The sequence below is a fragment of the Mauremys mutica genome, chromosome 6 (assembly GCF_020497125.1).
Source record: "Mauremys mutica isolate MM-2020 ecotype Southern chromosome 6, ASM2049712v1, whole genome shotgun sequence".
NCBI lineage: Eukaryota > Metazoa > Chordata > Testudines > Geoemydidae > Mauremys > Mauremys mutica.
The window spans coordinates 16,983,352-17,009,850 of record NC_059077.1 but is presented as its reverse complement, the minus strand read 5'-3'; the positions used below and the strand labels follow the sequence as shown (position 1 = coordinate 17,009,850).

The following is a 26,499-nucleotide window of genomic DNA, read 5'->3' as shown; positions in this document are numbered from 1 at the left end:
CACATGACTTACAAGGAGAGGCTGAGGGAACTGGGGTTATTTAGTCTGCAGACGAGAAGAGTGAGGCGGGATTTGATAGCAGCCTTCAAAGGGGGGTTCCAAAGAGGATGGAGCTCGACTGTTCTCAGTGGTGGCAGATGACAGAACAAGAAGCAATGGTCTCAAGTTGCAGTGGGGAAGGTCTAGGTTGAATATTAGGAAACATTATTTCACTAGGAGGGTGGTAAAGCACTGGAATGGGAGGTGGTGGAATCTTCATCCTTAGAGGCTTTTAAGACCCGGCTTGACAAAGCCTTGGCTAAAATAATTTAGTTGGCGTTGGGCCTGCTTTGAGCAGGGGATTGGACTAGATGACCTCCTGAGGTCTCTGCCAACCCTAATATTCTATAATTCTATGCTGAGAATAATTCAGCTGAGTTGACCTAACTGTTCCAGAACAAAATAAATTAATGCTCCGATGATAGGAAAGCTAAGTATAGCATTAAAAAGAAGTCTAAAGCAATAATTTCCATATCAGTATGTTGTTTGGGCTGAGGCTGGCATCTTCCTTATCTTCAGTATTACTCTGAGTCTTTTTTTTTAAGTCCCTCATCCTATTTCTTGGCTCCTAGTTCTATTTAGCAGTATTAAAATACGTGTTGTTCAAGTGATCCCAGACCACTCACCATCATTATTTACCACTCCATCAATTTTTGTGTCATTTGCAAACTTTACCAACAATGATTTTATATTTTCTTCCACATCATTGATAAACATATTGAATAGAACTGGCCAAGAACAGATTCCTGTAGCACCCCAGGGGACCAATTTAGCCTAATAGTGATGACTTTTGTTCAACTGGGACAGTAATTCCACTTTTATGAGAACACCTTCTGCCATTGCTGTGGGGTTAAGTGGTGCTTAAGCAGATGTGAAGTTCTAATCTCTGGTCTTTTAATGCAGAAGTTACTTAACAACCATCAAAGCATATTTTAGCCCTTCATGCAATTCAGAGTGTGTCGTATTACTTCAATAGGAACAGCAACAGCATCTATGGTGCATTCACCCTCCTCCCTCTTCCCTCCAATAAGTCCAAGTGTGCACATGGAGCTGATCACCCAAAGGCAAATTAACTCTATTTTTCATTAAATAAGAACAGGTTGCAAGTTTTTCTTCTTCCTTGGTCAGGGGCGGCTCTATGTTTTTTGCCGTCCCAAGCACGGCAGTCAGGCAGCCTTTGGCGGCATTTCTGCAGGAGGTCCACTGGTCACGTGGATTCGGCAGTGGTTGTGTGGGTGATCTACCGGTCCCATGCCTTCAGCGTACCCACCACCAGGGGACCGGCAGACCTCCCACAGAAACGCCACCAAAGGCTCCCTGACTGCCGCCCTCACGACGACTGACAGGCCACTCACCCCCCTTCCCCCGGCTTGCTGCCCCACGCATGCACTTGCTGCGCTGGTGCCTGGAGCCGCGCCTGTGCTTGGTGGAGCACATTGTGTGTGATTTTTTTGTGGGGAAGTAGGGTGGCAAATTCTGCACTGTAATTCAGCAGAGGTAAGCTGTGTGAGACAAAAGAGAAGACTCCAGAATAGGTAACACTAGACCCATCAATATCATCTGCCCCTAAGGACAATGCAGGGTTATTATTTACAAAAGGAAAATTAATGCTTTTAGACAATGAACTACACAACTTTTGCATTGGGGAAAAAAATCATTGCACTTCAGCAGGGTACAGGCTTCTCAAGAAACCAACCGGACCAATCAATTTACACCAGGGATGAGTTTGGGAGTGATTTTGTATCTTAGGATTCTTTTCTGTGTACAAGAATATTCTTTTCTCTATATTGATTAGAGGAGCGTATGTGGTGATGTGAGCATCTCTCGTTTTCTGCAGTCTTGTAGTGTCTGTCCAAAGTGTCTGGCTGAGGTTATGTTTCTGGAACGTGAAGTAAAGGGGTGCATTTTAATTAAAGGTTAGGTCTGTGCATCAGGAATAAGCATTCTTTGGGGGAAAATGTGTGCTGGCTATTCGTAAAACAAAGGAAGAAGTGAAACAATGAATGGGTGTTAGATTGGTTAAAAAGCCTTTGCTCAGATAAGCATCCAGTAGCTCCAAAGCTCATCCCAAATTTAATCCAGTGATGTGTTGGAGTCTGATAGCAGAGGCTAGTGGCAATTTTTTTGAAATCCTGCCTCCAAGCTGAAGGCAAGTTTGGCTACTACTACACCATCCCATACCTGCCAGAGATGACTTACTCCAGGTTCTCATACAGTACATTGCAAGAGAAAATGTTTTGCCTTTGGAATAAACCAGATTGCACCAACTGGCAAGTATTATCAAAAATATTCTCATGGGAGGATGCTCCCAGACATCCTTATCTATTTGGTATTATAAATAAGAGTTGAATGTGGTGTGTCTGTCTTTGGTCACGATAATGACAGCACATTTTCAGTTTAAATGGGAAAATAAATGAATAGATTCTCCAGTCCCTCAGCTCTCCTCTCTGCCATCATACACACATCAGGTACATGGGATTTACCATAGGCTCAGAGGGATATTTACAGGATTCCCCTGTTAAACCCTGGACAACACAACACTGAATTTATTGATGTTTATCCCAAATTCAGCCATGTTGACCCAGCACTGAAAACACTGAGAACAGGATTTCTTGTGAAATTTCCACTTCTCCTTAGCTTCAGTGAGGTTGGAAATTCCGTGAGAATACCCATTCTCCCAGGATTTTGGCACTACTGCTTCTGGTCCCACACAGAATCAGGAAGTGCAAGAACTCAATGTAAACTGAATTTTCCAGACATCAGAAAAGATCTGGCTTTAGTTTGGGCTTTGGATGATGGCCTGAGACAGCTCGCATTTTATCCAAACTATCCACTTCCCATATTGCTAGTGAGGCTCAGGAATGTTGTTTTAGAAGGTGGAATTCAAATGACTTAGTGTAAAAAAATGCTGTCAAGACCTATCTTTCTCTGGCCAGATACTGCTCTCTGAGTTGTGCCTGTACTGAAATCAATGAGGGCTGGAAGCACATATCTACAGGCTGAATTTGACAGAGAGTATCTCTCGCCAAGTTTTTAGTACTTTCTTAGAAGATTAGCGGAAGACATTTCCAAAACAAAATGTTTCTTCTTTTGAATTCCTCCCTTCCTCCATTCTGATTTTAGAGGAACACGCCTTGCTTCTGCCTATTTTTGTTCAGTAGTGTCTTGTTTATTTAGAGCATTACTGATCATGCCACAAGAAACATTTGAGTTGTAGGTTCAATGATCTAAATAAATTTGTGCTATTTGGTGGATAAATGGATTAAAGGTGTCAAATTTTGTTTTCCTCCCCATCCCCACTTCCAAAGCAAAAGAATAAGAGTATTTATCCGTGCTTAACTAAAAATTCCCTTTCTTCAAGCAATGAGGCTTATAGATCCATTACAATGGGAACCTTCCACCTGCTTGCAGCTTAGGGCCAGCCAGACCTGTCTGTAACTAGCAGCAGGGGAACGACTTTCCCCCTGATGCATCCTCCAGTTGAGAAAGTTTCTACAATAAGAATAATTCAAATACACTTTCTTAAGTTACAGATTTTGTTAAATATACTTTGAGGAAAACCACAAAAATTTCTCCTGCTGCAGAACATGGTAAATTCCACCCACCGACAACTAACCCTAAGCTTTGGATGCCAGTTTTTATCTCTATTCTGCATAATCCACTGGTCTCAAGGGTGGGCCAGATCTGTGGACCTTATTACCTGAAAAAAGGCAATTTTCAGATAGGCATGGATAAGTTTTCCTATTCTTTGAGCCATTAAAATTAATTTTTGTGCCAATGTGCCTCAAGAGTGGGAAGTAAAATCATCCTTTAAATATGGTTACCACACATGGAGAAAAACTCTGCCAAAAGAGGAAAAAAATGACGTTGAAAGGCCTTCTCCAATGGATAGAGAACATTGCCCCTGCAGGGGTTCAACCTAGGTAGTGCTGTAAAGAGCAGAATGAGGTTCCAAGGACATATTCTATTCCCTCGAGCTGGAATAAGGTTGATGACCAAGAAAGCATTTGAGGTTGGCATTTGTATAAAAAACTTCCTTTTCTTGAACATGCTGAGAACTTTATACTATAGAGACTTGATCTTTTCACTTGGACACTGTTATATACCCACCACCGAGCCTTCCTGGGCTATGGCCACTCAAGGATGTGTTTCACTGGCTTAACCAGCCAATAGAATAAGTTCTATATGTTGATTTCTCTGTTGGGCTCTATGAGAGCAATCACCACTTCATGCAAGTATCAATTGTAAACCTCCCTGCTCCTGGGTGGAAGACTGGTTTTGCAATAGCCACACTCTGTAAGACAGAGGCATCTGAAGCTCCAGGGCCAAGCTAATCAAGCCTGAGTGTTATAGTCTCTACATCCAAAAAGGCATATGCTGTATCTCATTCCCATGTTTTGTATTGGCCTGTGGAGCAGTGGAAAAAATTAGAAGATATAGCAGGGACTTTGCCCAGCTTTGCAAGATGCCGTTCACTGCCTAAGATCCTGAGCCCTGACACACAGAAAGGCCACAGGGCACTTTATTTTCTGTTTCTAGTTGCAAAGAAGTTGATCACCAGCCCACCAAATTACTTATGATGAGTGAGATATTTCTGGGTGCAGAAGCCACCCTGTTAATCCAACATGTGCCATGTAGATCTTGATGCTGTTTGCCTCCTGCTTGCACAATGGCTGGGGCAGAGGCAGCTGGACTGGTACACTTCACTGGGCTGAGGTCAAAGGCAAGAGTCAGGAGTGAGATGGGGTGAAGACGAGATCTGTAGCAAGCCAGAGTCTTCATTCCTGCTTGGACAACTCTGCAGGACAATGTTCTAATTTAAATAGTTGGTGTGGACTAATCAGGGGGCTGCAGGATTCTGTCTCTCTGGCCTCTTCAGGTAGTATTTCCTGTGGTGCCTAATATTCCAAGAAATTGTTGGATGCTGCTTTCTTGGTGGCCCAGGACCCTGCAACCCTGATTATAGACTTGCGGATCCTTACACATTGTTGGGCGGTGCACAACTTTGCTCCACCCAAGGCAAGAGAATCTCTCTGGAGTGGAGCTGATTGTGTTCTTTCTACTTATTATGAAAATCCCATCAGACACACGAACTGCTGCAACCACAGCAGGTCTGTTATCCATGGAAGTAGAGTGACCAGATGTCCTGATTTTATAGGGCAGTCCCAATATTCAGGGCTTTTTCTTATATAGGTGCCTATTACCCCCCCAATCCCTGTCCTGATTTTTCACACTTGGTATCTGGTCACTCTACATGGAAGATACAAATGTTGTGAGACCCAATGAATCACTGTGTTTTGGTGGATGTTGTAATCTGTTTCTGGTACACATTCCCTGAACTGAACTGTAAAGATCACTTTTTTTAAAATCTGATTCTCTGCAATCACCTGTCTCAGATTCCAAAGTCAGAAGGGACCATTGTGGTTATCTAGTCTGACCTCCTGTATAACACAGGCCCTGAAAAAATTCCTAGAGTATATCTTTTAGATAAACATCCAATCCTGAATTTAAAATTGCCATTGATGGAGAATCCCCTATGACACTGGATAAGTTGTTACAATGGCTAATTATCCTCACTGTTAAAAATGTAAATCTTATTTCCAGTCCAAAATTGTCTAGCTTTAACTTCCAGCCACTGCATCATGTCATACTTTTCATGGCTAGACTGAAGAGCCCATTATTCTATATTTTCTCCCTATGTGGATACTGATAGACATGAATCACATCACCCCGTAAACGAAATAGATTGAACAAAAAGAAGGCTAACTCTCTGTGTCTATCACAATAAGCCACGTTTTCTAATCTTTTAACTATTCTTGTGGCTCCTCTCTTAACCTTCTCCAATTTATCAACACCCTTCTTGAACTGTGGGCACCAGAACTGGGAAACAGTATTCCAGCAACAGTCACACCAGTGTCAAACACGGAGATAAAATAACCTCCCTACTCCTACTTGAGATTCCCCCGTTTATGCATCCCAGGATTACATTAGCCCTTTTGGCCCCACTGTTGCACTGGGGAGCTCAGGTTCAGCTGCCTATGCACTACCATCTGCAAATCTTTTTCAAACTCACTGCTTCCCAGGACAGAATTCCCCCATCCTGTAAGTAGGGCCAACTTCCTTTGTAGATCTCTACATTTACAATATTAAAATGCATATTGTTTGCTTACACCCCACTTACCATGTACTTCAGATTGCTCTGTATCAGTGACCTGTCCTCTTCATTATTTACCATTGTCCCAATTTTTGAGTCATCTGTTAATTTTATCTGGGATAATCTTATGTTTTCTTCCAGATCTTGATAAAAATAGTAAATAGCATAGGGCCAGGAACACATCCCTGCAGGACCTCAGCAGAAACACACCGGCTCAATGACGATTCCCTATTTACAATTATATTTTGAGACCTATCAGTTAGCCAGTTTTAAATCTATTTAAAGTGTGCCATGTTGATTTTATATCATGCTACTTTTAAAATAAAAATGTTGTGCAGTATCCAAGTCAAATGCCTTAAAGAGGTCTAAATATATTATATCAACACTGTTAACTTATATCAGCCAAAATGGTAATCTAATAACAAAAAGGAAATCAAGTTAGTTTGAGAGGATCTCTTTTCCAAAATCCCATATTGATTGGCATTAATTACTACCCCTGTATTCGTCAGGTTCCATATCAGCCATTCCATTATCTTGCCTGGGATCTATGTCAGACTGACAGGTCTATAATTACCCGGTCACTCTGTTTACCCTTTTTAAATACTGGCACAAAATTAGCTGTTGTAGAAGCAGAGAATATATAACTGGAGCTAGATCTCTGCCAACAGATGAAATTGAGTGAGATGTAGATGATTTCTCTGGAATTACTGAATAGGTATCATATAAAATCTGGATCATTGAATCATGTCTGTGTATGAGTTTAGAATTCTCAATAGGCTCGAGTATGAACTGGATTTCCATCTCAGTGATACCACTTGTATTACATTATGGCCATCTTCATATTTGTGCACATTCTTCTGAGATAAAACCTTATATCAATAGTATTCATTCTCAACTCAGGCCTATAATTGACTTCCCAGGCATCATATGTCTGTGTCTGTTCTAAATCCAAGATATTCCAGGAAATATGTAATTTTGTGTGTTTGCTTCAGCTTTCTCTGTAGAGAACTGTGATCAGAAAAATTGTTCAGAAAGAGGTAAGTAAATTTCCTTCTTCCCTAAGGAAGTATTTTAGATATAGAGTAGAGTATTTTAGATATAGTGTAGAGTATTTTAGATATATTGTAAATATTTGATTATCTAACGCTGATTTTGACCACTGGCCTTCCTGCCCTAAGGAGGAACAATTCTATTTGTGGTGAGGGGCCTGCATGCATGCCTAGAGGAATCAGTATGTTTATGGCCTATTCTTTTCTGTATTGATCCGCCATGCTGCACTCATCTCATGAACCAGGGAACCAGGTGCTGAGGATCAGTTGCCCTGCTGCATTCCAGGGAGGAGAGCAGAGGAAACAGAGCTGATTTTATTATTCAGTTATTTATGGGAGCTTGTCCCCATAATCCTGCTTTAGATGAGGAAATGAAATTGGGTCCAGAGATTGTAAACCACTTTAAATATTTTCAGAGCCATCTCCCTGTCCTAAGAGAGGCTGGAACTATTTGTGTCCCTCTCCCAAATAGGCCCTTTCTAGGTCTCAAGTATGGATCTGGGATTCTGAGTCTCAAGTCCCCAGAATCACAACCCTCTGTTGCATGGGATCCACATGAGCCAAATAGGTCTTTTTCTTTCCTGGAGTTCCTAACCCTGGTATATCAGTAGAGGGCTGAGGGGCGATTACAGAGGTCACAGCAAGGGAAGAGAGCTGGACATGAAGGCTCCTTACTGCCATTTGCAGTGTCCGTACTGTGCCCAGTGCCCTTCATCCACAACTTGTAGGGAAGTGGACGAGAAGGAGGTGGCTGTGCTCCATAGTGTGAAGCATGGCTGGGACCCAGGTGCAACCACATCTGGTGTGCTGCCATTTTGGCTTCACTCCCATTGTGGAGATTGTGGGGCTGCTTGCTCTGGAGTCTGTTCATTTCCAATCCTGCCTGCCTCCTTTCCTGCCAGGGGGAAGGGTATCTAGGTAACCCCACCTCGTCTGAGTTGGGAGAGAGACTGCATTCTGCCCACAGAATTGGCCCAATGTCGCAACAAGATCTCGTTTTGTGCCTTGGCTTTTCTAATTTTGTCCCTACATATTTGTGTTATTTGTTTGTATACATCCTTTATAATTTGACCGAGTTTCCACTTTTTGTATGACTCTTTTTTGAATTTTAGATTGTTGATGATCTCCTGGTTAAGCCAGGGTGGTCTCTTGCCATACTTCCTATCTTTCCTACTGAGTAGGATAGCTTGCTCTTGTGCCCTTAATAATGTCTCTTTGAAAAACTGCCAACTGTCTTCAATTGTTTTTCCCCTTAGACTTGATCATCCAGCAGGAGGGCTTTTTGAGCAGATTCTAAAAATATGATGGTTAATGTCCTTGTAGAATTTCACTGGTGTTTGCCTTTAGAAACACAGGACTAGAAGGCAAGGCATTTCTGCACGGAATCATGCTGCACAGCAATCTTCTGCTGCTCAATTATATTCATGGTAATATTTCTAGAAATAAAGAAGCTGGAGCTAGACGGAAGACTGTTGGAGTGGTGGAAAGCCTGGCAGGCCAAAAGGTACATAGAACGAGATGTGGATACAAGAATGAATATGGATATAGATACAGGAACATAAACCTTTAACTAAAATTGCATCAGCTCTCAAACCGTGGCCTATGGAAATTTGGCTAGTCACATAAGCGCCAGCTACTCACCTTCACACCCAGAAGCTTCTAAATGTCTCCAGGCTCTTCAAAATAAAGAACTCATAAGCCCATACAAGCAACTGGAAAGAAAACTTAACTGCCCCCATCAGGAGCGACAAGGTGGGTGAGGTAATATTTTTTATTGGACCAACTTCAGTTGGTGAAAGACAAGCTTTTGAGCCACATATACTTGGGGAAGCATAAGGACAATGTAAAATCATATGGTTCTTACCTGTCAAAACTCTGACTTCTGCTTCATTTCCAGTTCTGGAACTAGCAGGATTTTTTGCAAGGCATCTATAGATCCCACTGTCTCCTGCTTGGATTCTGCTAATCTGTAAAGCTCCAGAGGGCAAGACAGCCACTCGGGTGTCACTGGGGCTCAGGATCAGGTCCTCCAGGTTTTTTTGCCAGTGTACCATCGGCATAGGCTCTCCAACTACTTCACACTTTAACAAAACTGTGTCTCCTGCAAAAGCTGTGACAGATTCTGTCTGGGAAAGAAACCTCAATGGTCCTGCAAGCACAAGGAAAAGAAGCAATTATATAGTCACTGAAAATATAAATTGCACAATGTGTCTGTGTTGATCTGGATTTGGCTAATCATCCAATCTGAAGAATAAGTGATGTTCAGACAAGTACTTTGAGGCTTCCGTGATTGCTGAATAACTATCAGTATGCCACTAATGAGTGTAATTTAAAGAAGAAAATAATAGATGTGTTATTGACATAAGAGAGTACCAAATAGCAACACGTTACTTACAAACTACTTCAGGAATAACTTTATCAAGGTACAAACACAGTGTTCTGCAATACACACTATTCAGAACAGGATGAAATTCAAAGAAAGATGTACTGAAATTAAGTAGGATTAAGAAACTTTTTGTTATTTTCACATCTTTCCACCTAATGGAATCTTTCTTCCATGCTGCACATCAAACTGTATGACTGACATGTCCTCTGAAAGGATACTATTCATTGTATTGAAACAAGCCAAGTCTATATCCATGTTATTGCAGGCAGAGGTAGCAACTCCTGTCACTTTTTCATTATGAAGGACTATATTTTGAGAGGCTCCAACACAGCTGTTGAATTGCAAAATTCAATAGGGTCCAAGCCTTTGAGCTAGACATGGGTGTTTTACTTGTACCATGAAATTCCATTGGGTTTTGGCTGAGATATAGACTGTTAAAAAAAATCACCATTTCCCCCAAGGAATGCAAATGAAAGATGTAAATATCTTTCAAAGCAACAGTGGCAGCAGCACTGGAAATGCCAGATTTATGGTTGCCAATGAAACAGTAATTCTGCCCCCTCGCACATCTGAGCATGATAATGTCTTTAGTGATACAAACAAACCATTCCCACGCACTCCACGTACACCAGGATACCAAAACTAAAAAGCCAGATCTGTGAAATGTCAAGTAGGTAGAAGCTGCAAGAATTGGACCAGGCCTGAGTGAGTCAAAGATAATGCCCAGATTATAGGCCTCTATGGCGATGTTATCAATGGTAACAGAACACCAAGGGAGAAGGGCAGAGGAAATGCTCAGTTGCCAAATGATGACCAGATGTCGTCAGAGAAACAGGTTGCAGTTAGGGTTTGGATAAAGGGAGACAGGTCTTTAGCAGAGAGATAGATCTGTGAACCATCGGTATAAAGATGGCATTTGAAGCCACTTTTATGGATAAGATCATTTAGAAATAGGAGGTAGAGAGAGAAGAGCAGGTGGACAAGCACAGAGCTTTTTGGAGAGGCCTATCGACAAAGGGAGAGAGTGAAGAAAAGAACCCATCAAAAGAGATTTTGAAAGCAAATAGAAAGAGACCAGTAAGAGGCAAGAGCCTCCAAAGTCAACGAAGTGCAATATTTCAAAAAGTAGGGGAGTGGTCGGTGGTGTCAGAGGCCACCAAGAGTTCGAGAAGAAAGAAAATAAGGGCTCTGGCATTTTGGCCAGTAAAAAGTCAGTCAAAATTTCACTGAGTGGGTAGGGCAGAAACTAGTATAGTCTAATAAATGTATTGTTAGAGTGGGATTCAGGAAACCTGGGTTCAATTCCTGGCTCAACCACATTTCCTGTGTGATTGGGGTCAAGTCACATAATCTACCCATTGTCTCAGCTCACCACCTGAGATACTTCACACAAGGGGGGAGGGCAGGGGTGTGAGGATAAAATCCATTAACAATTGTAAGGTGCTCAGACACTATGGTAGCAAGAACTATATATTATTATTTATATTTCCATAGTGCCTAGGAACCCTAGTCATGGTCTAGGATCCCGCTGTTCTAGTTGCTGTACAAACACACATATAATATACACACATTTAGCTAAACAGTCAAGGATGCAGTTGAAGGAAAGGAACTCATGTCTCCTTTAACTCAATAATGAATTTTAATGACATTAACTGCAACTTATGAAAAGATTCCTGCATGTTAAAAAAAAAAAGTCATACTGCACATTGTCCTACATATTTAGTACTTTGTAATCATAATGATCACCGTTAATACATATTTAAAGAGCACCCTGCTCTGAAAAGAGAAAGAACAACTCAACTCTGCGTGGTAGTTTGGAATTCCACACCACAGGTCCTGCTAGTGAAGGCAGGGGGCTGGACTCGATGACCTTTCAAGGTCCCTTCCAATTCTTGGAGATAGGTATATCTCCAATTATTAATTATTATTATTATTATTATTATAGGTGAACAACCATCAGCTGCACCCTTCCATAATCTACAGAAAGAGCAAAAATGCTACATTTCAAATGAAGCTGTTGGCACAGACACAGGCTGTAACAGCTTTTCTCATGAAGCAGAGCTGATGTAAACTCAAAAGACAGAAGCATTGAACGCTTTTTATTTTAGCTTTGCTTTAAATAAATAATTAAAAAAGTTAAAAGCAACATGCGTGTGGACGGAAAGCTGTTAAAAGCCACCACTGTATTCACATCAGCAGAAAAGAAGATTCACGAAAGTTTAAGGGAGCAAAACAAACAAAAAAAATCCTGTCCGTCAAGATAGCATATGAACAAGGCTTTTGTCACAAACACCTGGTTGTCCTCAAGAGTCCATGCAGCAATTTCAAGAATCTCCATTTTAGGCAAATAAAATAAATAAAAAAACTGCGGGACCAAGACTGATTCTCACAATCACTTAGATCTGGCCACCCTAGGTAGTGACTCCAGAACTCCTTAAGAATTTTAGGTATAGTACAAACCACCATCACACTCCATATGTCACAGATTTCATTTAGGAAAGGGGGAACATGCTTCACTTCACCTGGAACCCTAGTGGCACATGCACCTTTCCCCAGACACCACACAAACCCCTTCATGGGTTCTGTGGGGGAATCCAGACCCACAAGTTTGGGGTGGGGTTAGAGAGAGCGGAGGATTGGAGGTCTTCCTTCCAAGCCCATATGCAAAGCATTGCAAGTCACTGCAGACTTTGCACTCTTGCTATGGAAAAAGCCCTTCTAAACAAGGGTGTACTGGGGACAGTAGTGGTGGTGGCTGAGAGAGATATGCCTATTTCAGTGGTGAATTTGGCTCTACTGTATATAACACACATATTGTTACAACACATGGAAAAGATGGAAAAAGACACTGCAGTTAGGATTTTCAAGAGTGCCTGAGTGATTTAAAAGCACAATACTTTGTGACCCCCCAATGAGACTTGTGCTCCTTAGCTACATAGGCAGTTTTGAAATTCTACCCTGTACACAGCTACAAATTGGTGCAGTGTGGTATAAGGATTTTATCAGTCAGAGATTGGATGGCCATGTTACGTATGCGAGGCTAAGTCACAAGTTATGCACTCAGCCCAAAGCACCACCACTTAACACGACCATACGTTCTATATATGCCACATCTGTTACAGAAAAGACATTTTAGGCATGTTTAGAGAGTTTAAAAACATGATTGGGACTTTGCATTTTTTCTGCATCTGTAAGGTCAGGTACCTTCATTCTCAGTCCAAGCATTCAGAACACAGAGAGAGCCATAAAAAAAAAGTTTAAAAATAATCTACCTATGCTTACTGTATATATATATATATATATATAAATGTCATGGTTTTACTTTCTGATCTCCTGGGTCCTTGCAGGTCTAGAAGCATGTACTGTTCCATTGGAAAGCAGGGATCTTCTCTTTTCCAGTGGTTATGTACAATGCTCCTGTTTATAGGTCTCCAGGATCCCACTATAGCATATCCCAGGGCTGTCACTGGTCCAGGACTATATATTGCCTGGCAAAGGCCTCAAGCCTGTAGTTTTTATGGTGAAATTCCACAACATTTTTAGGCTTTTTTTTTTTTTTTAAAAAGATCTTTCTTTGAAGCTGCTCAGAAGCCTGAAATGTTGTACGCTTGTTTCGGGGAAGAGGACTAATGAGTAGATACGGAGACAGTCAAAACATTTCTCACACGGTCAACAATTTATCACAGAGTTTTCCCCACCACACCTAAAGTATTTTAAATATTAGTAGACCCAGACACAATCCTCATTACAGTATTGACATCTGGTTCAATTGGTTTAGTCTAACAGTCTGACATTGATTCCCTTGCATAGCTATACTAGTTTTAAGATAACCATAAAAATAAACCACTTCACAGTTCAGGTTCACGTCATCCATGGCTTTTCACACACTGGGCTGGCTGCCTTTCACCCACTGTCTCAGAACATTACACCCAGACCTGCTTTTAAATTCTAATCTGAAAATGGCCCACAAGTCTGATTTGCCCTGCAGCCTGGTTGGCAGCTTATCAGGATCCCCATCTTTCCCTACAGAAGGTCTAATTATTAAGTAATTAAAGTTCATTTAATAAAAAGCCTTATCATTTGGGGGACAGACCTTGGGGTCTGGAGCATGATTAGCTATTAAATATTCAGCAATTTAGTAACACTCAGTAAAATCCCCTGAATGAGAGCTGCTTTAAGTGTTTTGTTTGTTTCAAATTAATGTCTGCAAGGTTACATAACATCAAGGCAAGACCTTTTTTCCCCACTTTCAATGCACACAATAGCTGAAGGGCAGGGAACCAAGTTAATGAAAAGGAGCTATATGCTTCTGTTAGGTTCAGGCAGCACCAAAGAAAGAGCAGCAGTGAGTCTGGAAGAGAAAATCTTCCATAAACCTCTTCCTAATTAGCTCTCCCTTATTTATTTTTTTTCATTTTATTTTTTTAATCTTTCCTTTCCCATATTTTTATTCTACTTCATCTTCATTAGAAAAACTCTCTACATTAGTCAGGGGTGGCTCTACGTATTTTGCCACCCCAAGCACGGCAGTCAGGTGGCTTTCGGTGGCTTGCCTGAGGAAGATCCGCTGGTCCCGCGCCTTTGGCGTACCTGCCGCCAAATTGCCGCCGAAGCCGCGGGACCGGTGGACTTCCCGCAGGCATGACGCCGAAGGCTGCCTGACTGCCACCCTCAGGGCGACCGGCAAGCCACTCCTCGCAGCTTGCCGCCCCAGGCACATGCCCCTGATATTAGCTGAGCCAGGGAGTCAACAGCAAAGAAAGGAGGACAAAAGTATCAGCATGTATTCAGGTTTCAGAGGGGTAACTGTGTTAGTCTGTATCAGCAAAAAGAACGAGGAGTACTTGTGGCACCTTAGAGACTAACAAATTTATTTGAGCATAAGTTTTTGTGGGCTAAAACCCACTTCATTAGATGCATGCAGTGGAAAATACAGGAGGAAGATATATATACACGGACATGAAAAAATGGGTGTTGCCATACCAACTATAATGAGAGTAATCAATTAATGTGGGCTATTATCAGCAGGAGAAAAAAACGTTTTGTAGTGATAATCAGGATGGCCCAAGAAGGTGTGAGTAACAGTAGGGGGAAAAATAGCATGGGAAAATAGTTTTACTTTGTGTAATGACCCATCATGTATTCAGTATTCATGGCTTGCAGCCAGACTTGTTTGGGCTATAATACTATATAAATCTCACACACTAAGATGGGTCATGATTGAACAGTACTTGTACAAGCACCTTAAAGGATCACTCATGATAATTCTTGAATTGGTGATATCTGTAAGTGGAACTTTTCCTATTGAGATTGTGCTGAATCAGGGTGACAGAGTAGTGTTTGGTGGCACTGCATTGCTGGAGATGCTGTCTTTTTAGAAGAGATGTAAAAATGAGGTTTTGGTCACTTATGGTCATCACAGAACCAATGACAGGGTTCCCCTTCCATCAATAGTGGGTGTTTTTGGCTCAGATACTAAAGGTAAGGTCCTAATTCCCCTTAGGGCAATTTCTTTCTATCCAATTAAAATACCCTCTCATCTCTGCAGTTTCAAAGCGCTACAGCAGGGGTAGGCAACCTATGGCACACATGCCAAAGGCGGCACGCGAGCTGATTTTCAGTGGCACTCACACTGCCCAGGTCCTGGCCACCGGTCCGGGGGCTCTGCATTTTAATTTAATTTTAAGTGAAGCTTCTTAAACATTTAAAAAAACCTTATTTACTTAACATACAACAATAGTTTAGTTATACATTATAGACCTATAGAAAAATGTTAAAATGTATTACTGGCACACAAAACCTTAAATTAGCATGAATAAATGATGACTCAGCACACCACTTCTGAAAGGTTGCCAACCCCTGGGCTACAGGATTCCTTTTTTCTTCCTCTCCTAAAGGGTTGTGAAGTATTGCTGTGCACCATTAAATAACCGTCATGTTCCTTGCAAAAAGTTGCTGCATTTTAGTGGTTGGGCACCCTAAATGCGTTGGTGGAATTCTAGCTTGGGGTGAATGAATGAAAACATTTGCTGGAGTGGCACTTCAGTTTGCTGAGGCAGTATGCAGAAGAAATGTTAGAACAGAACATGCATTTTAGTATATGGTTAAATAAAGGTATTTTTGGGCAAGGGTTAATTTGTAATTATATCATCTAATGGTTCCTTTCTTGTTACAAATCCCATCTTGGGAAATTGGAGGCAGTAAACCACAGTAGAGGTAATAACATTGATGAAAAGCTTCTGGTAAAGCTATATAATTTAGATTTCTGATTTAGGAGAACCTACTGGGAGAAAATTGAAGTTAATGATATACATTTAAAAATACTTTTATAATGGAAAGCCAACCAGAGAAGATGCCTCAACCTCTACAATAGAGCTATTCTGAGTCCCTTTTGTCAACCTAATTAGAAAGATTCACCAAGCTTTTAAGTTGTTCAACATAATGCATCTTAATAGGATATTTTATGCATATGCAATTACACCTAAAATTTAAACACATATAGTTTTCAAAAAAGAAAACTTGACCAGACAATGACAAAGGGCAATGGATGGGAAAAACAGCAGAGGCTGGAAAGTGAGGGTACAGCTACACTGCAGGTTAAGGTTTAATTGTAGTGCAGATGGGCACACTCATGAACCCTGGGTACGTACTTGGGTTGCTTGTACATACTGAAACCCATGCCATCATGTCTTCACTATTATTGTTAAACATGCGAACTAGATTAAAAATAGTGCAGATGTGCCTACCCCTGCTACAATTATACCTTAACTTGTGGTGCAAATGTACCCTGAATGTCTCAGGAGTGGAGCTGGCCAGGGGACAGGGATAGGAGACACAACGGAAACTGGTGAAACACTCATCTCAGCTCTGTTTAAAACTACACCCCTAGGGGAGGAAAAATGCTCAAGCTTTTGCTTAATGGCATTCAAAGCCTTTCATTCTGACATGTTCCTGATGTTTCAAATAATATGTTTTGAAAGCCCCCTGGAGCAGCCCTTAAAGCTTTCTAAACCAGGTGTGCAAAGCAGAGGAGGTACGATTCTTCAACTAGTTCCACAACCTCACTTCCCAGCTAGCCCCTTTTCTATCATATTCTATTCAGGTCCTTTTATCACCCTCATCAGCATGCTATTCAGGGGATCAAGGAGTATCTTTCCATCTTCTCAGCTAGGCTAGTCCTAAGACCTCAGCCATATTTATAAAACCAAACCAAAATAAAAACTCTACATCAGGGGTAGGCAACCTATGGCACTCGTGCCGAAGGCAGCACGCGAGCTGATTTTCAGTGGCACTCACACTGCCCAGGTCCTGGCGACTGGTCAGGGAGGCTTTGCATCTTAATTTAATTTTAAAAGAAGCTTCTTAAACATTTTAAAAAACATATTTACTTTACATACAACAATAGTTTAGTTATATATTATAGACATAGAGAAAGAGACCTTCTAAAAACGTTAAAATGAATTACTGGCACGCGCAAACTTAAATTACAGTGAATAAATAAAGACTCGGCACACCACTTCTGAAAGGTTGCCGACCCCTGCTCTACATTAATAAAGTGTGTGTGGAATTTCCTAGAGTTAAGATTGGTTAAGTATGTTTCCACGCATTAGCACTAAAACGCATAGAAATCACAAGTTAAGGTACCTTTTTACACCCAACACAATTCTTCCATCTCAAGTCTTTGCATCTACACCAGTGGTTCTCAAACTTTTCTACTGGTAATCCCTTTCACATAGCAAGCCTCCAATTGACACCCCCTTTATGAACTAAAAACACTTGGTTATATATTTAACACCATTATAAATGCTGGAGGTGAAGTGGGGTTTGGGGTGGAGGCTGGCAGCTCACGACCCCCCATGTAATAATCTTGCAATCCCCTGAGGGCTCCCAACACACAGTTTGAGATCTACACGAACAGACTGACATCCTCTCCAACACATAAGAACATAAGAATGGCCATACTGTGTCAGACCAAAGGTCCATCTAGCCCAGTATCCTGTCTACTGACAGTGGCCAATGCCAGGGTGCCCCAAAGGGAATGAACCTAACAGGTAATGATCAAATGGCTCTCCTGCCATCCATCTCCACCCTCTGACAAACAGAGGCTAGGGACACCATTCCTTAGCCATCATGGCTAATAGCCATTAATGGACTTAACCTCAATGAATTTATTCAGTTCTCTTTTAAATGCTGTTATAGTCCTAGCCTTCACAACCTCCTCAGGCAAGGAGATCCACAAGTTGACTGGGCGCGGTTTGAAGAAGAACTTCCTTTTATTTGTTTTAAACCTTCTGCCCATTAATTTAATTTGGTGGCCCCTAGTTCTTGTATTATGGGAATAAGTAAATAACTTTTCCTAATCTACTTTCTCCACATCACTCATGATTTTGTATACCTCTATCATATCCCCCCTTAGTCTCCTCTTTTCCAAGCTGAAAAGTCCTAGATTCTTTAATCTCTCCTCATATGGGACCTGTTCCAAACCCCTAATCATTTTAGTTGCCCTTCTCTGAACCTTTTCTAGTGCCAGTATATCTTTTTTGAGATGAGGAGACCACACCTGTACTCAGTATTCAAGATGTGGGCATACCATTGATTTATATAAGGGCAATAATATATTCTCTATCTTATTCTCTATCCCCTTTTTAATTATTCCTAACATCCTGTTTGCTTTTTTGACCGCCTCTGCACATTGCGTGGACATCTTCAGAGAACTATCCATGATGACCCCAAGATCTTTTTCTTGATTCGTTGTAGCCAAATTAGCCCCCATCATATTGTATGTATAGTTGGGGTTATTTTTTCCAATGTGCATTACTTTACATTTATCCACATTAAATTTCATTTGCCATTTTGTTGCCCAATCACTTAGTTTTGTGAGATCATTTTGAAGTTCTTCACAGTTTGCTTTGGTCTTAACTATCTTGAGCAGTTTAGTATCATCTGCAACTTTGCCACCTTACTTTTTACCCCTTTCTCCGGTTCATTTATGAATAAGTTGAATAGGATTGGTCCGAGGACTGATCCTTGGGGAACACTACTAGTTACCCCTCTCCATTCTGAGAATTTACCATTTATTCCTACTCTTTGTTCCCTGTCTTTTAACCAGTTCTCAATCCATGAAAGGACCTTCCCTTTTATCTCATGACAACTTAATTTACGTAAGAGCCTTTGGTGAGGGACCTTGTCAAAGGCTTTCTGGAAATCTAAGTACACTATGTCCACTGGATCCATCTTGTCCACATGGTTGTTGACCCCTTCAAAGAACTCTAATAGATTAGTAAGACATGATTTCCCTTTACAGAAACCATGTTGACTTTTGCCCAACAATTTATGTTCTTCTATGTGTCTGACAATTTTATTCTTTACTATTGTTTCAACTAATTTGCCCAGTACTGACATTAGACTTACCAGTCTATAATTGCTGGGATCCCTCTAGAGCCCTTTTTAAATATTGGTGTTACATTAGCTATCTTCCAGTCATTGGGTACAGAAGCCGATTTAAAGGACAGGTTACAAACCATGGTTAATAGTTCTGCAACTTCACATTTGAGTTCTTTCAGAACTCTTCGGTGAATGTCATCTGGTCCCAGTGATCTGTTAATGTTAAGTTTATCAATTAATTCCAAAACCTCCTCTAGTGACACTTCAATCTGTGACAGTTCCTCAGATTTGTCACCTACAAAAGCTGGCTCAGGTCTGGGAATCTCCCTAACATCCTCAGCCGTGAAGACTGAAGCAAAGAATCCATTTAGTTTCTCCACAATGACTTTATCATCTTTAAGTGCTCCTTTTGTATCTCAATCACTGGTTGTTTAATGGGCTTCCTGCTTCTGATGTACTTAAACATTTTGTTATTACCTTTTGAGTTTTTGGCTAGCCATTCTTCAAACTCCTCTTTGGCTTTTCTTATTACATTTTTACACTTAATTTGGCAGTGTTTATGCTCCTTTCTATTTACCTCACTAGGATTTGACTTCCACTTTTTAAAAGATGCCTTTTTATCTCTCACTGCTTCTTTTACATGGTTGTTAAGCCACGGTGGCTCTTTTTTAGATCTTTTACTGTGTTTCTTAATTTGGGGTATACATTCAAGTTGGGCCTCTATTATGGTGTCTTTAAAAAGCGTCCATGCAGCTTGCAGGGATTTCACTTTAGTCACTGTACCTTTTAGTTTCTGTTTAACTAACCCCCTCATTTTTGCATAGTTCCCCTTTTTCAAATTAAATGCCACAGTGTTGGGCTGTTGAGATGTGAGGGTGTTCTTTCCACCACAGGGATGTTAAATGTTATTATATTATGGTAACTATTTCCAAGCGGTCCTGTTATAGTTACCTCTTGGGCCAGTTCCTGCGCTCCACTCAGGACTAAATCGAGAGTTGCCTCTCTCCTTGTGGGTTCCTGTACCAGCTGCTCCAAGAGCCAGTCATTTAAAGTATCAAGAAATTTTGTCTCTGCATTTTGTCCTGAGGTGACATGTTCCCAGTCAATATGGGGATAATTGAAATCCCCCACTATTACTGAGTTCTTAATTTTGATAGCCTCTCTAATTTCCCTTAGCATTTCCTCATCACTATCACTGTCCTGGTGAGGTGGTGTTGCGTGGAAGAACATATAAGCAAGCTTAGCTCTAATTTAACAGCATTGTTGGCAAGGGAGCCACAACTTAAGCATGAAGATAAATCAATAGAAGGATCAAAGCCAATACAATACCATGGCCAACTAGCCCAACACATGCCCAGCAAGGTTGCAGATGCTTGCTGTACAGCAAGCTGACTTATAGGACCAAATTTTGAAAGTGATCATAAAACCAGTCTCAATGTTTGCATGTGCAATCAAATGTATGTGCCAATTTCAAGCAGTAACCCATCTAGCTACCTGATTTGTGGGCAAAGTCAAGTAATCAGATGTCTAAATCTAGTATTTGCCTTCACAATTAATTGGACCCAAAACTGTGCCTGCAAAAATGAAAACCATTAAAAATTATGCTCAACTAAAATGAAAAATTACAGCTGATGAGAATTGCAGAGATACTCAGAGGGAGGAGGAAAATGCTTGTACAGAAGCTTCTAAAAGAATTATGATTCACCAACCCTTTTTCTCCCCTGTGCTGTATCTGTGCAGCTCACATAAAAATTATTTCCTAGGGCTGGATTAATTCAGTCTTGGTCCTTATTTTCAAGGCATTCAATGGCCTGGACCCAACATATCTAAAAGATCACCTAAACCAGTATGGCAAGGTCTGTGATCAACAGCTTTTCTCCTATGGCACAATGGAACTCTACAATACATCTTACATCTATGTAGGAGCCAGAGTTTTCTCAGGGGATGGTCCCAGACTGTGGCACAAACTCCCATAACGACCATCACAAACCTCACTTCCTGCCACTCCAAATGCAAGGTACTCTTCTTCAATTGAGTGTTTTCTAACATAAAAACATAACATTTTGTGCATAAAAGAAACAAAAAATACTACATAGGTTGCACACACAATTCTCTCCCTGGGGATAGGATACGAGAGAGAATAAACTACACATGACAGATATCAGCCATGCCATTTAATGTACTAAGGCATCCAGATACTACAATGACGAGAGTGGTACAAGAACCTACATAGTATAGAATTGAAAAGCACTGTCCCCATAGATGGCCGCAGTAGATGAAATGAACCAACTGTTTTAAGAGGCCCACTTTTAAATGCTTCCTTAGCTGAGACAATGTCAGCCATCCTAGGAAGACCCCATCTGCTGCTTTACAGCATCCAGTGACAAACTGGTTTTACCTGAATGTATTTTTCCATGAGCCTGATCGCCTTTTGCCTAGCAGTGGAGTCATAGGTACCACTCAGCCCAACTGCTAAAAATAACCATCTTTGGAATTCCAGAGAGCCTGCTAAGTGGCTATCTTATCATAGAAAGAAGCCAGTCGTAGAGGTGGCTAACAGCAGCCACAGATACTACTACAGGTAGATAGGAGCCTAGACTTCTAAACTCAGAAGTCAGACTGTAAGATGGTGGCAGACTCCAAGGCCATATACATAGGAAATAAGGTTTTTCGAGGCAGTGATTTTAAAATCCTGCATTAGGAATCAAGGTAACTGCTGCTAAAGCCTGCTGGCAGGTGCCTCCATGTAACTCCAGTGAGAATATTGTGATACTCTGTGTCTCAAAGCGATACTCTGCACCTCATATTCACCATGGTGATATAATTATGATATGTTTTGTACAAAGTTTGTGTAACCCACACACCTTCTGAGTGTGGTGTTGTGTCCCACCTAGTGGCACCGAGGGGGGGGGGGAGAGAGAGAGAGACTGCGAGACTGCTCTACAGCCTTAGCTAACAGGCAGTTGACTTTTAGCTCATGCTATAGCAGTTCATGCACAAAGCTCCCAGAGGTCCCCTGTTCGATCCTGCCTGCCAACTCAGGTACCACCAGGGTCTATTGGTGTTACATATGCCTTGTGAGGTAATTTTAAAAAGTCTTGATCGATTGAACATTAATATCCTATTGGATTGTATGTGCTATCATTTTATGTGAAGTCATAAATGCTATGTATGTGTTGCTGAAATATGTCGTGAGGCTGGAAACACCCACAAGCGGCCTTTCAGGTACAACAATAAAAAGGCCAAACAATGTTGATGGCTCATTGAGGAGAATACAAACACTCATGAAGATTACCCCAGAACCTGTGGACAATGGAAACCTCTCAGAGATAGCACATACCCAAAGGAGACTGGTTGACTCAGGTCATAGCAAAAGATGTTTCCAGTAAGTTGGAAGAAGATAGAAAAGGGGGAAGTGACATCCTCGCTTGGCCTCACTCCCCCTAAAACACAGCACCTGAAAACACCTAAGGAATAAAGATTGAATGGGGAAGGGGGTGCCAGGCAGGAAAGAAGAAAGCTTGCCTGCATATGGAAGCTTGGTGGACTGTTTGTACTATCTAACATGGTGAGAAACTGCTTGATTCAAATCCTATCCAGTTTAGAGAACTTAGATTGTGTTTTTGTTTTATTTCTTATTGTAATTGTCTTTGATCTGTACGCTATTACTTATATTCACTTAAAATCTATCTTTCTGTACTTCATAAATTTGTTTTATATTTTTTACCTAAAACAGTGTATTTTGATAGAAGTGCTTAGGGCATCTGCTCAGTAACAACAACTGGTGCATGGTCCTCTCCACTTTGAGGGAGGGGCAGATTGGGTAATAAATTTATACCAGTCAGGCTTTTGACTGGGACAAGATGGTACAGCTCTGGAGTCCTAGGCTGTGGAGCTGGGGAGAAGTCTTCAGGTAACTGCAGCTGAGAGTGTCCCTGCCTGTGTAAAGGTTTGTGTGAGCGCAGGACTGGAAGCGGTCTGCAGCTTGTCACAGAAGCACAGTGTGAGAGGAGGTGCCCAGGCTGGTGAGACAAATGGCTTGGGGTACCCCAGTTCCAGGTTACACCCCAGGGAAGGCGGCATCACAAATGTAACCTACCTATTTTAGATACGTATATAGCATCCAAGTGCTCAGTCTTTAACACATTTATCCTCAAGACATTTCTGAGAAGCAGGCCAGTGTTATTATCTCCATTTTGGGGAACTGAGGCAGAGGGACTAAAGGTAAAAAATTTTAGAGGGAACTTAGGTACTTAGGAGTCCCACTAAGGCCTTTTTTACACTACAGAGTTAAGTAGACATAAGGCAGCTTATGTCGACCTAACTATGGAGGTGTATTTACTGCAATGCTGCTCCCGCCACTTTAACGCTCCTGCTACGCTGACATAATAAAACTATCCCAATGAGAGGCGCAGCGCATAGGGCGACATAGCTAGAGTGACGCAGTGTCAGTGTAAACACTGTGTTGCTTACATGGTCCTCTAGGAGGTGTCCCAAAATGCGCACCGTGACTGCTCTGGTCACCATTTTGAACTCTGCTGCCCTGCAGCCAGGTACACAGGCAGGCACCCCTCCCCTTTTAAAGCCCCAAGGAGTTTTGAAATTGCTCTTCCTGCTTGATTGTCATGGAGAGCTCACATAGCAACTGCCCAGCTGAACATGCCAGCTTCACACAACAAACATGCTCTGGCCTGGAGTACACAGGAGTTGGTGGATCTCCTGGCTCTGAGGGGAGAGGAAGCTAAGGGTCTGTGGGGAGAAATCGCTGTAGGGAAGCGAGGAAGAGAATCACAAGGATTTCCCTACCTCCCCCACCCACTCTCCTCATTACATGCATCTTCAGGGGCCACAGCAGTACCCAAGGCACTCTGCCCCCCGGCAGAGTAAACACAATGACAGCCACACATACACCCAGCTGTGAGAGCCTCGTTGGATATGGGCTTGTGAATTCCCTGTTCCCCGCCCTTTAAAGACACTTTTCCCTGCATGTATGAAATTTACCTCAGCATTACATAGGTATGTTTGCATAGGTCTGGAATAAAAATCTATTTATGGAAATTGAATTGATCTTTGTTATTCTCCATCATGTGATGGCTGCTGCTAAAATTCAAGACAATAGTAATAGGTGCATGTGCATTGTTATAGTCAGGCACACACAACAATCATTACAAGATTCATAGCACGGTGCAAACAAACTATGTGAGACAGCACACTACAGCAACACACATTACTGTGGCTCAGTGTTAACATGCTTCTTTAAGGCCTTCATCAGCCCAATAGGTCCCCTCCTCCTCCCACTGAGCTCCTCTGATAGCCTTGCGTTCAGAATACACAGCACAGTACTGAAGAGCAGTGCAGGATTCATGCTTTCTGACAAGAGCTGGCCAGCTTACGGATTACCAGCGCAGTTGAAAAGCAGCTGGAATGGGACTGAGAAACCTGCATCATGTGATGCTGAACTTGACCCCATAAGGTATTGCAAATCCTTCCCAAGACATCCTGCAGCCAATAGCTACCCATGGTGCACTGCTCTCTGGGTTGATGCAAGAGCTGCTACTGTGGATGCGCTGTGCCGACACAAGAAGTGTAGTGTGAACATGCAAGAGCAATTTAATTATAGCAGTGGCTGTACATCAATGTAGCTTAAGTCAGCTTAATTTTGTAGTGTAGACATAGCCTCCTACATACGTAAGTTTGTTTTAAAAACAGGACTTAGGCTCCTAAGTTATTTAGGTGCTTTTGAAAAATGTATCTTAAATGACTTACCCCAGGTCTCTCTCACAGTTTGTAGCAGAACAGGGACCAAAACTTGGGTTTCCCCAAGACCATCCTTTCTTTTTAGATAAAATAGATGGGAGTGTCTTTTGGCGGGTGCAGAAATCCTGACAGAAACTTTACAGGTGAAAAGGAAGGTTAGGCTCATGTGGTGGTGTTAGTTTTCAGCTATAGACAATAAAATAAAAAAAAGAACCTGGAAGGAGATAAATTTGGACTCCAATTCAGGTCTATGCACTCTGCTGAGAATGGGGTGGGCATTTAACTAGTTCACACAGACCCATGTGGGAAGTTACCTTTTGGCAACAAACCCTGGATCCATCAGTCTATGGACATCAATTACTTTCAGACACTCATTTTTCCCCCCATTTAAAAAAAAAATTTAACAGATGCTCTTTATGTTCAATATTCACCCGCCAAAAAGTCTCCTTTTATTATGCTATTCTGATGTTCCCTTAGCTAGTGCCTCTTTGTTTTGCCATCCCAGAGTGAGTAATATCGCTTTCTGCCAAGAGAGCAAAAGAAGCTTAAATGTTTTGAACCAGATTTATCCCCAAAAAAGCAAAGCATTTGGATTCACTTCAGAGGAATCAAACTGTTTTCAGTCCAGGCATCTGAGGGTAAAGTAAGATGTCATTTCTGCAATTTGCATGTAGCAGTCTATTACTGAATTAGGAGCCTATTACTCCATCTCTGCTATAGTGCCATTAAATCTTTTTTAGTAGATTCTTTCAGTAGAATTTCACCTTAGAGATTTAGGGGTCAAATGCCATAAGGTTTGCATATTATATATCATAAGCCCACATGACATCTCTACAGTTATATTTAATGTAAAATATAATAAAAATATTTTGCATTTTCTTAGCAATGTTAAACTAGCTAAACTACTACTCTACATGCCTGGGGTTGTATTGAAAACATTTTCCTGTATATCATAGTATATTTCTATTAGAATTAGTCTCAATAATATCTGTTATTGTTTTTTTATAAAGTAGAAACAATGTGCCAGATGCTTTACAGACAACTACCCTGTAAAGACCAGAGGGGACATTTTCTAAGTACCTAAGCGAATTAGAAGCCTATATAACCATAACTTTCAGTGAGGTTTAGGCTCCTAAGTCATTTAAGTGCTTTAGGAAATTGTATCCCATGTCCTTTCACTGGAGAAGTTATAATCTGAGCCCTGGTCAATACTGGGGGAGGCGGGAGGAATAACATAGCTGAAGTCGACATACTTAGATTGACTTACCGTGGTGTCTTCACCGCGGTGAGTCGACTGCTGCCGCTCCCCCGTCGACTCTGCCTGTGCCTCTCGTGACGCTGGAGTACAGGAGTCGATGGGAGAGCGCTCAGGGGTCGACTTATCGCATCTAGACTAGATACGATAAATCAATCCCCGCTGGATCGATCGCTGCCCGCCAATCCGGCGGGTAGTGAAGACCTACCCTAAGACTCCAATCAAACTGTGACTACTCACAGGTGTGAATTTAAGCACCTGCATAAACACTTGCAGGATCTAGTCTTAAAACTGTCAATGCAAAACAAATGGGGTGGAGTAGAAACCAAGACAAATCTGTGTGCTCAGACACTACTGTTTAACATAGATCTTCTTAGCTCTACAAATCTGTCCTCTTATTTGGGTGTGGGGAGTATTAATGAGTTGGAGTCTCTGCTGGTGTAAGCTAATGTGTCACTGTAGTCGGTAGCTGATT

General features: G+C 41.5%; 1 protein-coding gene across 4 annotated transcripts in view; it reads right to left on the bottom strand.

Annotated features, from left to right (window-relative positions):
- DCC (DCC netrin 1 receptor) overlaps positions 1-26,499 on the bottom strand; it is a 782,056-nt gene that overhangs the window by 494,068 nt on the left and 261,489 nt on the right. For all 4 annotated transcript variants that reach the window (XM_045020222.1, XM_045020224.1, XM_045020225.1 and 1 more), the window contains exon 3: positions 9,107-9,391. In XM_045020222.1, the coding sequence (XP_044876157.1) occupies positions 9,107-9,391 (285 nt within the window). The remainder of the gene's footprint in view (positions 1-9,106; positions 9,392-26,499) is intronic.